We start from the raw sequence: 12,963 nt of genomic DNA on the forward strand, positions 1-12,963 counted from the left end.
AAATTCTTAAGAGAAAAAGACATTAAAATTGCATCAATTTTTAAATGTTAATTTAAATATCTTTATAAGCTTTGAACTTAAAGTGGTGGCTTTTGCTTATAACCAAGTATAGATATCGTACTACTGAGAAATACAAACAAATAAGATATAGACTAATAATCAGCGGGAGATAACTCAATGTTATCTCCTCCACCCCCTTACTTCTGGACTTTTTTGTAAAAAAAAAAAAATGAAAAAAATAGTGGAGGTGGGTGGGGGGGGGGGGGGGGGGTCAGAACTAGATTATTAAGATAAAAGAGTCGAAATACAGACACAGGACACGGAACCGGGCTAGCTATAACAAAACAATCAGATATATCACCAAACACTGAACCGGGGTAGTGACAACAGAACAACCAAACACATCACCGAATACCGCACAGGGGTAGTGACAACAGAACAACTAGACACAGCACCACACATTGAACCGGGGTAGTGACAACAGTACAATCAGACATACCACCGGACCCCGAACCACGCTTAATACCGCTACCATTGAAATACAAAATATATGTCTGTATTTTCCCTGGTCTATGGCCCTCCTTAAAACTCTACATGGGTCATATTTTCATTATAAATCCACCCTGCGTTTGGCCTATCACAGAATGATGAAAAGGTTTTTGAGCCGAAGTCGCACTAGAGAGGATGGTTGAGTGTAGAAGGGTTTCAGGTGAATTGGATTATTAGATTGGCAGAGAAAGGACGTCGTTTGTTACGTACATGTACGTACTTGCTGTGAGATGATATCAATATTCCATCCAACTCGTCCTTATATATATTAGTTGTTTTCATACATTAATAATTTTTGTTCCTTTTTCTAATCCTATCTATTCTCCTTACCCATTTTCACCGATGAACTCCTGTCGTTTCAGATTGTTGATAACAGTTGAGGAAGCTGGAAGGAGGAATCTTCATGATAAATTCATTTCGTGGAAACTATTAAAATTTCATTTTGCATCTAAATATGTTTTGTATAAGATATGTGTCCAACAATGATTTAAAATGTAAAACAAAAACAGGAAAATTAAAGAATTATTTATAAAACTAATTGTTGAATATTGGCAGATTAAAAACTATACAATTGTGTATTATATGACAATTAATCTTAACTTAAGGTTTTTAATGACTTTATCTAACCAATATCCTTTCTTTCTCTTTCAGAAGACATGTACGTTCACATACCATGTATATTCCAAGTCGCAGTCAGTTGTGTCTTGATTTTGTGAGTGAGCTCTGTTTTAACCTGGCCAACTAAAGTTAGACCAAACATGTCTGTGTAGGAACGGAACACCCCCTGCTCCAATCGGTAGGTCACACCCATCCCCGCCGCTGACACGGTCTGGCTAAGGTTGGTAGCAGGTAACGCGGTGTAGCGTGACGCATCAATGGCAGTGCCGTTATCAGCCACAACGTAGATATATTTCCATGACAAATGCCTGGAATTCGTAATATACATGTCATATTCTTTTTTAATTACATCATAAGATTGCTGAGTATTTGATTACGTGAGACATTTACACTGATTAAATAATGCTTATATATGCGTTGTTTACCTATTGCCGAATACGTGTACTTGTTTATTCAGTAACATCAGCATATCTTAGATTACAACAAAAGGTATGTTTTATGTATTTAATGTATTATGCAGTTGTTTACCTACCCAGTAGTACGTTCTACCATCTTGTCTGCTCTCATAGTCAAAACCGCCAAGGAAGATGTATTTAAACCTACAGTCATAGAATATTTACATTTAGCACATTTAGTCAAGCATTTTTTCATTTTTTAAATATAACATTGATAAATCAGCTGGTTGTATGGGAAAAATACGTAAACTTATCTTAAATCCGTTGATGTAACTGAGGGTGGTCGAATAGAGTAATGTACAGTCTTTAAACCTAGGTGATCAGAGTTCAATTTTCCAATCACACGCTAAAAGATATGGGATTCGACAGCCTGGCCAGGTGGGTTTTCTAAGAGTAGTCTGATAACCTCCAACATACCCCCTTATGCAATTCCGTTTTGGGCCACCAAGGGTGATTGATATATAGAGGTTACACAACGAGTGGTTGTTTGATATGGAATTAATTTCACACGAGTAAGTTTGTGGGTTTTTTTTAACTATAAAAGACACACGAGCCTTAGCGAACACGTCAATAACAATTGCAGCTCGGGTAAAGTTCGAATTCTACAATCAAAAGACCGGAAAGTCATATTCCACAAGTAAACAAAATATCTATCCAACAGTCGGCACATTTATACAATGGCCTGAGAGTGGAATAACACAGGGTATTGTGGTAGAAAAGTTAATACATCTTGTTACTCAATCCTTGTAAATCTAATAAAGTTTATACCTATATCTAAATGAAACCTGTTCCTCCTTTCACAGTTAAGTGTGTTTTTAAAGAAACAACTTCATATTATGAGAAACTTTGAAAACAGCTATTTTGAAAAAGAAGTTGTTAAAAATGCCAATTAGAACCCAGACATGAAACTGTATATGTGAGTATTTCCTTAATTACCATGTATGCTGGCTGCCACTAGATTCAGCATTCCTGTTCTGACCTTGGCTTCATCCTGGAGTCGCACCCGCCTACTGACCACAACGCTGTAGGCCTGGGACAACCTGTATGTTTGGGTGATATTCAAAACCCGGTACTTGAACCCTATTGGACTGTTAATAAACACCCCGGATGTCAGACTCGACATAGCGACCCCAGCAACGAATCTGGGGTTGATTAGAGAAGTACTGTCTTTGCTCGTGACATGATATGACAACTTCCAGCAAGTGTTTCTGTAAAGAATGAAGAAAGATCAATTAATAATATTTCTACTCTGGAGAAAAAAAATTTCACACATACAAAATCTATTACAGCATATACAAAAACACCTATATATGAGATGTTACAAATTTGAAAATTGAGTGTTATTTTTCCAGATTTATTCATCTCAGTTTTTGGTATGCAACTTTCGGCCTTTGAAGGGCCGTTTTAAGGTCACTCCTTTTTTGGCGTTGATGATTACATGATATTTCCCTACCGTGCAATTTTTTTTAAGTGGGTGCATCCCTTTTTAATTATGTATTTTTGACAACAAGTTTATATGAAGTGTAACAGTGCCTTTAATAGTAAACTTCATACATATACAGTAAACAAGGATGGATAGTATTGTAACAGCAATACAAAGTCCCCTGCATGAGCTAGAAGTGCACCTATTCATTTCCCTTTTTTTTTTTTTTTTTTTTTTGAAAAATGGTTTTTCGAAACAAACAAATGTGGGATGCACAACTACATGTTATACTGATCATGTATACCAAGTTTCGTTAAGATAGGAATAGTGCTTTAGGAGGAGTTGTCCGGACAACTATTGCGTGACAGACAGACGGACGGACAGACGGACGGACGGACAGATGGACGGAGGGTAAACCTATAGTCCCCCCGTTTTTCAAACGGCAGGGGACTAAAAATGCGTATAACGAAGTCAACATGCACAGAGGAAATAGTTCATTATAGGCACATAAAATTGAGCTGAAACCGGGGATTTTGAATTCACATCGCCTAAAGCAAACATTTGAATTAAGGCTTTATTTATTGTATCTTTTTACCAAGAAAATTTTGTTTTTATATGCCAGGACATCCTTTATAATGAAGGTTTTTGGTCCGTTGTATTATTAAGAAAAAATAAAAATAAATAATTTGCGGTTGCATTAGAAGTCAGTAAAATAGGCATCTGTTATCTTATAACCTATCTACTCGTATAAACCAAAATATGATTTTGAATCAATCTATAATCGTATGCTTGTCGTTGCTATATCCAAAATATGTAAACTAACCGGCTTGTGGTCAGAGTCACCTACCCTTTAGTATCAATCACTTCCTCTTGTTTCATCACGGTAACACTCTTTGTCAAGTTTTCAACTGAAAAAAAAAAATCAACGTTGCCATGAATTCCCACAAGCCATAAATAATCAGAACAGGTGTTTTATCTTGAAATTAAAAACAAAATCAAATTTTACATGAACTTTGTTCAAAAATTTCAAAAGGTAAATCAATCATTTGCTAAAAGAAAACATTTTTTAGAGCAGGTCCCCTTGCCTGTTTCCCAGATGGTACTGAGGTTAGTCTGAATGCTTCGGTAGTCTTGGACAGCGACCCGCTGATTGAGATGGATATTGTACATATCTCGGTAGCTTATATATTCAACTGCACCGCCCACATACTGGTAGCTGTCATTGCTACCCGATCTCGTCAGGTTCAGGAATGTGTTAAGTTTGTTGGCAGAAAGCTGCGAGATGCTCTTCATTTGTTCTCGTTTGTTAATTGTTACAGCATACTTCACGTTCCACACACTTTTCCTGTACAAAACAAGAGAATTTGTAGAATAACACTGAATGTAAGGCCAAAGGTCAAAATATAGAACAGAGTGACCTTAGTTTGATGTATGACACTTTGCGTCGCCTATAAGTTGGACCTAATACTCAAACTAAAATGTCCGGTGACTAGTGGTGTAGGAAATGGTTTCTGGACAAACTTTTTTCTTTTGATGTTTGTCAAAAGTCAAAATATAGGTCTGAGTGACCTACGTTTGACGCGTGACACAATGCATTGTGTAGTTAAACTAAAGTGCGAAAGGACGGATGCCCTGACAGACGGACGAACCGAAAATCTATAGAAACCACAATCTTCTTCACAGCCACAGCAAATGTTCTCCACTACATATATAGACCAAAAGTCAAAACCGAGGCTGTTTAAAAATATATATGGATTTTTGAAAGAAAAGAGTTGCTTAGGAAGAGAAAAAAGAAAATCCACATTTGATAGTAACCTCTAACAAATCATGCAATGGGAACAGAAGGGACAATTATACTCCCAATCTACGTAGCAGCATAATGATAGCATGCTTGTTTTTACCAGTCGGTGGGACAAGAAATCTCAAGTAATGTGATGTGTTCTACCTTATGTCATCTGAACTCTGTTCATATTGATATGATTTGACCATGTTTTCATTATTTTTCGTTGCTGGATAAAGAAGAACATTTTTTAATAAGGATGTTGACAACTTTTTGCCAACTGTTTTAGTTTAAGAGTCTGGGTTTCGTGGAGTCGTTTTCATATTAGTAAGGTCATATAAGGTTTGAACATAAAACGTATTCAAACTCACCTCTTTTCTGTCACTACCTCATCCTGGTACAAAATTTTGGCGGACAGATGCAGAATATCTGTAAATTAGTTACAAATACTAAAATGTATAACAAGATTTAATTAATTAAAATATTTAATTTATTCAATTAACTGACTGAATGATCAAATAAGAAATATGTACGTGTTCAATATCAAAAAACCCCAATTATTCTATTTATAATTACACTGAAGACATTATTTTTTAATCTTTACAAAGCTAAGAACAGCTTTGAATATATTCTTGTGAATATTTCATCTTCAAATATCCTCCAATTGGATTCATAAGTTTGTTAGTGTTTTAATGATAAAAATATACAAACAAACAAAAAATCGTCTTACCATCAATATCAACCTTAAGTTTTCCTTTGCTAGTAGAATGTCCTGTGTTATGCCCAATGCTATATAAAGAGGCGTTCACTGTAACAAAAAAATACATTGAAATTACCTACACCATATGCACTTTACTTTGCAATCTTCATAGTAAATATATAGCATTCATTAATTTAGAAACTCTCTTGTTGGGACGAAACCAGAAAGTGATTACAAAGGAAATAAAATTTAGCATATTATCATGAGCCTGCTTGCGACTGTTTCCTACTATTAATCTTAATTATTTCTGTCATACTTTGCACTGATTAACTATCCAATCGACCTTCGTAATCTGTATTAAAAAACACTGTGTGCCATGCTCACGGAAATCAATGTTATATAAGTATGAATTAAGTATAACATTTGAACATTTAACCTATTTTGACTTAAATCTTAATATTAAAAAACCATGCATACTCTTATAGTTACTCATTATTTCTTGTAATTACTACTAATCAAAAATATTTCTAATATCAAATCAACACACGCCAGGTGCTGGTCAATGTACGTACAGTTTGGCGGATATAGCTGTACATCTGGTGGGGTAGGGGTTTTGAAGGCGTGTCGTAGTACGTCAAATTCACCAACTTGTACGAGAAAGATATCTCCTTCAAGCCCTCGGTAATCGTTTGTATCTGAAAATCAAAACAAAAGCACATCATATATAAATTACGAGAACGACTTGTATGGGTTTTTTTTTTTTTTTTTATTTTTGTCTGATATCCCTTGAAAGTATCACTTTCATTTCCTTTCGATATGAATTCAATAGTCAAATTAACAGTATACAGTGTATGCCAAGTAATGAAATTCGGTCATTTACAGTATTCTGAACCGATACCATAATTCATGCATTTTGTAACAATTTAAACGAGGCATTCATTAAAGTTTTATTTAATATCTTCCCAGATTCTGTTCATGCTCTATCAACATGTAGTGCTATTGTTCCTTACCATTGGTACCGACGTACAAGGCCGTTAGGGATCCGTTTGGACGTATCATTGTTTTATGGAACTCCTCGTCATCATCTACCTAAAAGGTTAAATGGGTGGTTGAAAATATGGATATAATAAAGAAACATTCTTTCTGAATAGTTCTGGTTATTACAGCTTAACTAGTGTCGTTTGCTTTCATAGTAGATTGGGGTGTTGGCCCCTTTTTTCTATTAGGGTTATCTCCCTTTCATTACATCCCCTTCACGCAGGACCAGCCAAAGCAAGGTAAGTGTAATTTTATGTCAAAAAGATATTAATTTCTGATATAACACACGAAATACTAATATCATGAATCTCCAAATTTATATTTTTAAGTACTATATTCTTAGTCAACGCTCCAATCAATAAACCAGTAAACTCTGTTATAGAATTATACATGCCTCTTTATGTCATAATGGATACGCTTGGTATAAGTTTATCATGAACTAATATTATTAATGTAATTGATGTAACGGATGTAAACTTAATATCTGAATGATAAGGATAAAGTGTATATAGTCTTTGTTTTCTTACACTGTCAATATGTGTTACTGGCAAAGTTATAGCCAAACATGACGTCATGAAACCACACAATTCAATTGCATTCGCCGGTAAGATAAGTTTAGATCTATTTAATGTTATTGACTTCATTGAGAGGCCAGTCAAGACTTTTCAGAACAAGTCAGAATTAGATTGACCAAGGATTCTGACCTCAAAATAATTTACAGTGACCTATTTTTTAATCCAACATTCGTTTGAGGTAAAGTCATATAATCATTGTCATACAATGCGGTTCCTACTACAATTTTGGTATACCTTCTTATCTCTTTTTTTAATTCTCACTGAGTAAGGCTCCTCATTGTTTCCGGTAATATAAAAACATTTTTTTCATTTAAAACTCCTAAGGTTAATGGTCATAACTCAAACGCAAAAATTGATCATAACCAATCACAACTTGACCTGCATACTATAATGACATGGAACTAAATACCAAATTATATACGGTAAACGTGGTTATTTTCGCGGGGGGTTAATTTCGCGGTTTCGATAAACTTTAGGCGTTGGGGTATTTTTACAATCAATCAACATTCGTTTGAAGTTCGAGATTTCGCAAATTGATATCAAAATAATACGCGTGTGGGGATTTTCGCGATCAAAATGATCAAAATTAAAGTATCTAAATTATGACAATATGACGGTCAATTATAACACTATAAGCCCCATAACCAGAAAATGGCAGACCCATGAAGACAAATACACAAGTCTCACATGTAGATCAGATATGTCTATTTATAGAAGTATCAGATTTAAAATGTAATTCGGGACGGACACAGCAAGCTAAGAAACATCTCAAGCTGTCTGTGTGTGTTATAGAATAATCATGCATGGCAGGTACTACATGTTTCAAGCTATGGATTTCAACCAGGAAAATTGCTGATGTTATCATTTATAGTCGCAGAAGTCGCCCAATTAGCTCACCTGCATGTATATTGTCCATAGCGTGTCTGACACCACCTGTGTACGAATCTGTACCACGTGATATTCCCCACGGGCATAATCGATACCATACGTAGTCCATATTCCTTCTCTCTCACCACCAGATTCCACAGTAAATGCCACACCTCCTACAACACCCATATACCAAAATTAAAAACAGAACATTTACAAATTTATTGATGATTGATATGAAAGTAATTTTAACTATATAACTCGTTAGCGGAGGCAATGGAATAACCGTCACTTATTATGCTCTCTAGTTAACATTGGCACCCACGTAAGGACTAGAGAATGATACTTGGTGTTACATTCGCAACCATCATTGTAACTCCTGAAAACTCCATTACGAGTTCTGTTCATGTCCTGGAGGGGGAAAACTTCTCTTTAGCTCGATTGAGTGAAAGATACCAATTGAGGCATTCCAAAGAATATTGACATTAAGAGGACTAGAAAACATACAAGATGGCATGTCATTTAATCATGGTGTAATATAGGGCCAGTGTTAAATTAAGTTAGTTATTGATTATTAATTTATCGAACATAGATCGAAATTAATATTTGTAACAGAAAATTAAAGTTTGAGATATCATATTTTTGTAATACATGTCTCATTTATTGATCTTATAAAATATATCTCATGTATTCCTTTATATATATAGATAATATATTATCGACATGGTGTGTATACCATTGCACCTTTTGAGCTCAAAGACAAGAATCATTTCATCTCCAACCCAATCAATATCGGCCACAAAAACAAGTTAGAATTGTGATAAAACTTGACAATGTATAGTAGGGATACCATTATATCAATTCCGAAATATTTACCAGTGTTTGACATTTTTACACCGACGAATGTGTCCTTTCCTAGGTCAAATTGTAGAAAGATTCCACGCCTCTGTTTAGTGGAGAATCCAATACGAATAGTTTCAAGATTAAGCTTTTGAATATTGGCACTGGTAAGGTTTACCCTGATCTGATCATGCCTGTGCAATGAAACTGTAATGGCTGAAAATGAAATTTTACACATAGTTTAACATAATTCTCTCAAAATTAAGGCTTAGTGTTAAACTTAAAAAAATGTTTCCCTTGTATTGTAAATAATGCTTACTTGTCGTCCAAACTTTTTTTGAATTAATTACTTTCTGAAAGGTTCAATGACTATATTTTACTATTTGAACTTATGAACGTTTTACTTATAACACACCAGAACAATTCATCATAGCAGAATCATCATAGATTATATATATTATATATATATATAAACTATATAAACTATAGTTATCGGGACACTCGTACATTTTTTAGGAAATGCAAAATATCTCCATACCTGACAGTTTTTCTGACATCAAATTATACAGCAGATAAATTTTCATGACCAAAATATGTCTTTTTTGTATTTTATGTCTGATCAATGCACCTACCTCGCCTGTCTGCCATTTGTGAGAGCCATGCTTTGGCTAACTGAGTCTCCATTTGAGGTTTGTCCTGATCAAGGACAGGCTTAGCCAGTGAAAGACTAAGCAAACTGCTGAAACTGTGAGCTGTTGCCATGGAAACGCCTGTCTGGGTGGAGCTACTAACGAGCTCTTTGACTCCATGCAGCAGATCTGTTTTTTGGCCTGCTACCATAGTGATGGCATCCTGGACCTTTTTGGGGTCGAGGCCAGACATCTGACTGAAAGATTTTTCTGTACCATTGGCTTGTAAAAAGTATGTCATCTTGGATGTCAGCTTTCTGAAGAGGAACGTAGAAGTAGGTTAAGTAAGTCAGAGTATACTCTATTTTATCAGAAGCAATTATATCCTTAATACTCCAAAGGTTACAGTCACTTTTGCTAGCTAATTTACGGCTCGGTTACTACCAACTAAAAAGTGAATCTATCTTTTAAATTGACTGACTAATTCTTATCTTGGTCGTCAACCCTTCGTGATCTTGAAAAGACATGCATCAGCTTAACAATTTGTCAGGTGTTTTTCTGACATCAAACAAATATCTATATTTCATATTATTTGCTATATTTATAGCTGTAAGATAAATTCGGCGCTAAACCATTGTGAAAGAACAGGGAAAACATTCCTGCCTCGTCTCTGACCTGAAAGTAAATGACTCCACCTCCGTATCAAAAGGTCCAGTCTCTATCAACTGAGTGACTGTATTTAGTCATATATAATGGGTTTTTTTTACATAGAGGGAAACAACTCACCCGATATTTGTAACATACTCTTCTTGCTTGACAATGGATACTGTAACATTGCTTGCTGCATCAAAATCTGCAAAAAAAATTATTCAAATTTAATTGATGCACCGTCAGCGTTTGATAACAGAGTAAACTTTTCACTAAGCTCTAAGCCCGTAACAGTTAAACATTTATCTTCTCCAATAAACTTAGTTGGTTATTAAGTTACATTTAAATTTCTATTCTCATCTCAATTTCTTTACTTAACTACAAGGTACCTTTGTCTTGCCAGAGCTGGGCGATATGTGTCGACAGTGTTGTAAGGTGAGCTCTTCTGATAAAGGAGGAGAGATAGAGAGAAAAACCAGAATCGTAACGCCTCAGGCCGTCGATTGCCACCAGCTTGTACGTTCCACTGGTGATTTCGGTCTCTATGGACTTCTGTATAACGGTCATGTTCAGGTCCGAGTGTTCGCGGGCATCTAGGTATTTTCCAGTATTGTTATCATACACAAAGACGGGCAAGACCCAATAGAAAATGCTGCAAAATAAATAATGTCTAATAGAAAAAAAAATGAGAAAAAACATGTTATATATGAAACGAATTGTTTAAAAGTATGCTTATTTCAATGCCTCTACTAGGAATCAAACCCGGATGAGAAACGTATGCATCAAATAGTTTCCCGTGTGAGTATATTTTATTGGGATGGACATCTTTGTGGGCACTAGAACTCTTGGCGTACTAGACCAAGAGATGGAAGCAAACAAACGTTCATTTTTTTCTGTTTATGACTCACCCTTTCTTGCTTATCATTTTCACTTGTTCTGGAATGTCAATCTTCACATTTCCTGCAGATGGAGCAACGGCAGAAATAACCACAAAAGCAAAAACACAAGAATGCCAAACTTCTAAAGATTTCAAATAAAACATAACACCAAGTGGTCATGATCACATTTTGAAAAGACGTGTTACAACACAATTAAAAAGTAGTGTTTGGCCCCTCTTTGATCACTGTATTACATCCGTGTGGTATCTGTATGACCCCTGTATGATTTCTGTATGACCTCTGTATAACCCTTGTATGACCTCTGTGTGGTCTCTATATGACTCATGTATGACCTCTGATTGATGTGTATATCTGAGAGTGTAACAACTTCATGAAATTTGTATATTACCCATATATATACTTCTATATGACCTCTAAATTACTCATCCATTGCCTATGTGGCATATATTTCAACTCTGATTACTTGAATTAAAAAAAAAAACACTCTTTAACTACTCACCTGAAACGGCAACCATTGAGGTCCAGTTTTTCTTTATAACTTCCTTGAAGATCTCTAAGTGCGCCAATTGAACCTCTTTGTTGACAATGAGCGAGAAACTCCAACTGTAGTCTGCCCTTACCGTTATGCTGACAGAGCTTCGAACACTGACATTGTTACCATGGAGATCTTGGATACTGACTCTCCCAGAAGTCAGGTCAGGGAGAACAACTGGGTCAAGGACACTACCATCACCATAGAGGAAGTAATCGGCTCTCCACCACTGTTTCCTGTCATCAACAGCAATGAAACATGATTCAGTCAGAATTCTCATTTAAGAAATCGTGTATATCTACATCACATGAATACCGTGTTTTCCATAGAATTCGCCCATAAGAGTTTTTGAACTCGTCTCGAAATTTGGATTTTTTACTTGTCAATATAAGACTTGTTTCGTAAAATCTCATATCAAATGAAAACTCTTTTAATATCTTATATTTATTTTATACATTTACAGCGGTATAAAATGACGAATAAATGAAAATGTTTAACTAGCTTGTGTTTAAAAATAATACAAGCTACATCCTTGGCAAACCCAAACGACTCGACTGCTCTTGTCGTTTGAGTCAAATGATAACTTAGCATATTCTTGTGGATTTCTGGGCCCAGTTGTTCAAAAGGTGATTAGGCTAATCACGGTTTAACAATAATTTCAAAATCTTGATAAGATCATTTTTGGTAAAACTAACTTTTATGAAACGATAACACTCGTCAGTTTCTTCCTACCTACCTTTTTTAAGGAAAACACACACTCAGGTTATGAATTAAAGTAGAAATGCGATTTTCATTAATCAAGTGATTAAGCTAATCACCTTTTGAACAACTGGACCCTGATGATTGGGAATTAATGAGAGATAAATACCTCTTTTTCTTCCGTGAGATAATTATATTGACCTGCATTCTAATCAATAACTGTGATAAATATATATAATACGCTACAGTTAAGTAAAAGCATTAAAGGACTATCATTAAACCATTAATTTAGAACACCATTCATTTTCTTTACAATGGATAAACCCTTAAAAGCATTTATCATGTTTTTTATAATGATTTCAATCACTTTAATGGAATTTAGTGAACTGTCTCATGTCTGTAAGCAGTAATAGTGATGAAACAGTCTATAAACATTGAGAAATTACATTAAACATATCAAGTAAGTACATACCAAAACCCATCAAAGATGCGTTCCGTCCGAATCATTTCTACTTTAACTGATTTGTTACCTGGAAAACAGAGTAAATGTGGTCATTTTAAAGAACTTGATATGTTGTATAAAATGAATGCAATCCGGAGAACTGTCGATCGAAATATGTACAAGCCAATCATTTAACAGCAATTATTTTTCTGTAATAAGGCTTCAAAATCTCTATAAAATACCAGTTTAAATGCCAAAGTTATTTCAAA

The 12,963-nt window shown here is 35.0% G+C and overlaps 1 protein-coding gene across 1 annotated transcript in view; it reads right to left on the minus strand.

Annotated features, from left to right (window-relative positions):
* LOC117326584 overlaps positions 1-12,963 on the minus strand; it is a 62,307-nt gene that overhangs the window by 12,208 nt on the left and 37,136 nt on the right. The window contains exons 41-58 of the mRNA XM_033883342.1: positions 12,725-12,782; positions 11,521-11,789; positions 11,031-11,082; positions 10,512-10,774; positions 10,261-10,327; positions 9,478-9,791; positions 8,882-9,061; positions 8,036-8,181; positions 6,536-6,614; positions 6,098-6,220; positions 5,556-5,633; positions 5,197-5,254; positions 4,131-4,390; positions 3,893-3,953; positions 2,559-2,830; positions 1,700-1,766; positions 1,222-1,475; positions 880-934 (exon numbers count right to left, since the gene is read on the minus strand). Coding sequence (XP_033739233.1) covers positions 880-934; positions 1,222-1,475; positions 1,700-1,766; positions 2,559-2,830; positions 3,893-3,953; positions 4,131-4,390; positions 5,197-5,254; positions 5,556-5,633; positions 6,098-6,220; positions 6,536-6,614; positions 8,036-8,181; positions 8,882-9,061; positions 9,478-9,791; positions 10,261-10,327; positions 10,512-10,774; positions 11,031-11,082; positions 11,521-11,789; positions 12,725-12,782 — 2,656 coding nt within the window. The remainder of the gene's footprint in view (positions 1-879; positions 935-1,221; positions 1,476-1,699; positions 1,767-2,558; positions 2,831-3,892; positions 3,954-4,130; positions 4,391-5,196; positions 5,255-5,555; positions 5,634-6,097; positions 6,221-6,535; positions 6,615-8,035; positions 8,182-8,881; positions 9,062-9,477; positions 9,792-10,260; positions 10,328-10,511; positions 10,775-11,030; positions 11,083-11,520; positions 11,790-12,724; positions 12,783-12,963) is intronic.

This window comes from Pecten maximus, chromosome 4 (genome assembly GCF_902652985.1).
Source record: "Pecten maximus chromosome 4, xPecMax1.1, whole genome shotgun sequence".
Taxonomy (NCBI): domain Eukaryota; kingdom Metazoa; phylum Mollusca; class Bivalvia; order Pectinida; family Pectinidae; genus Pecten; species Pecten maximus.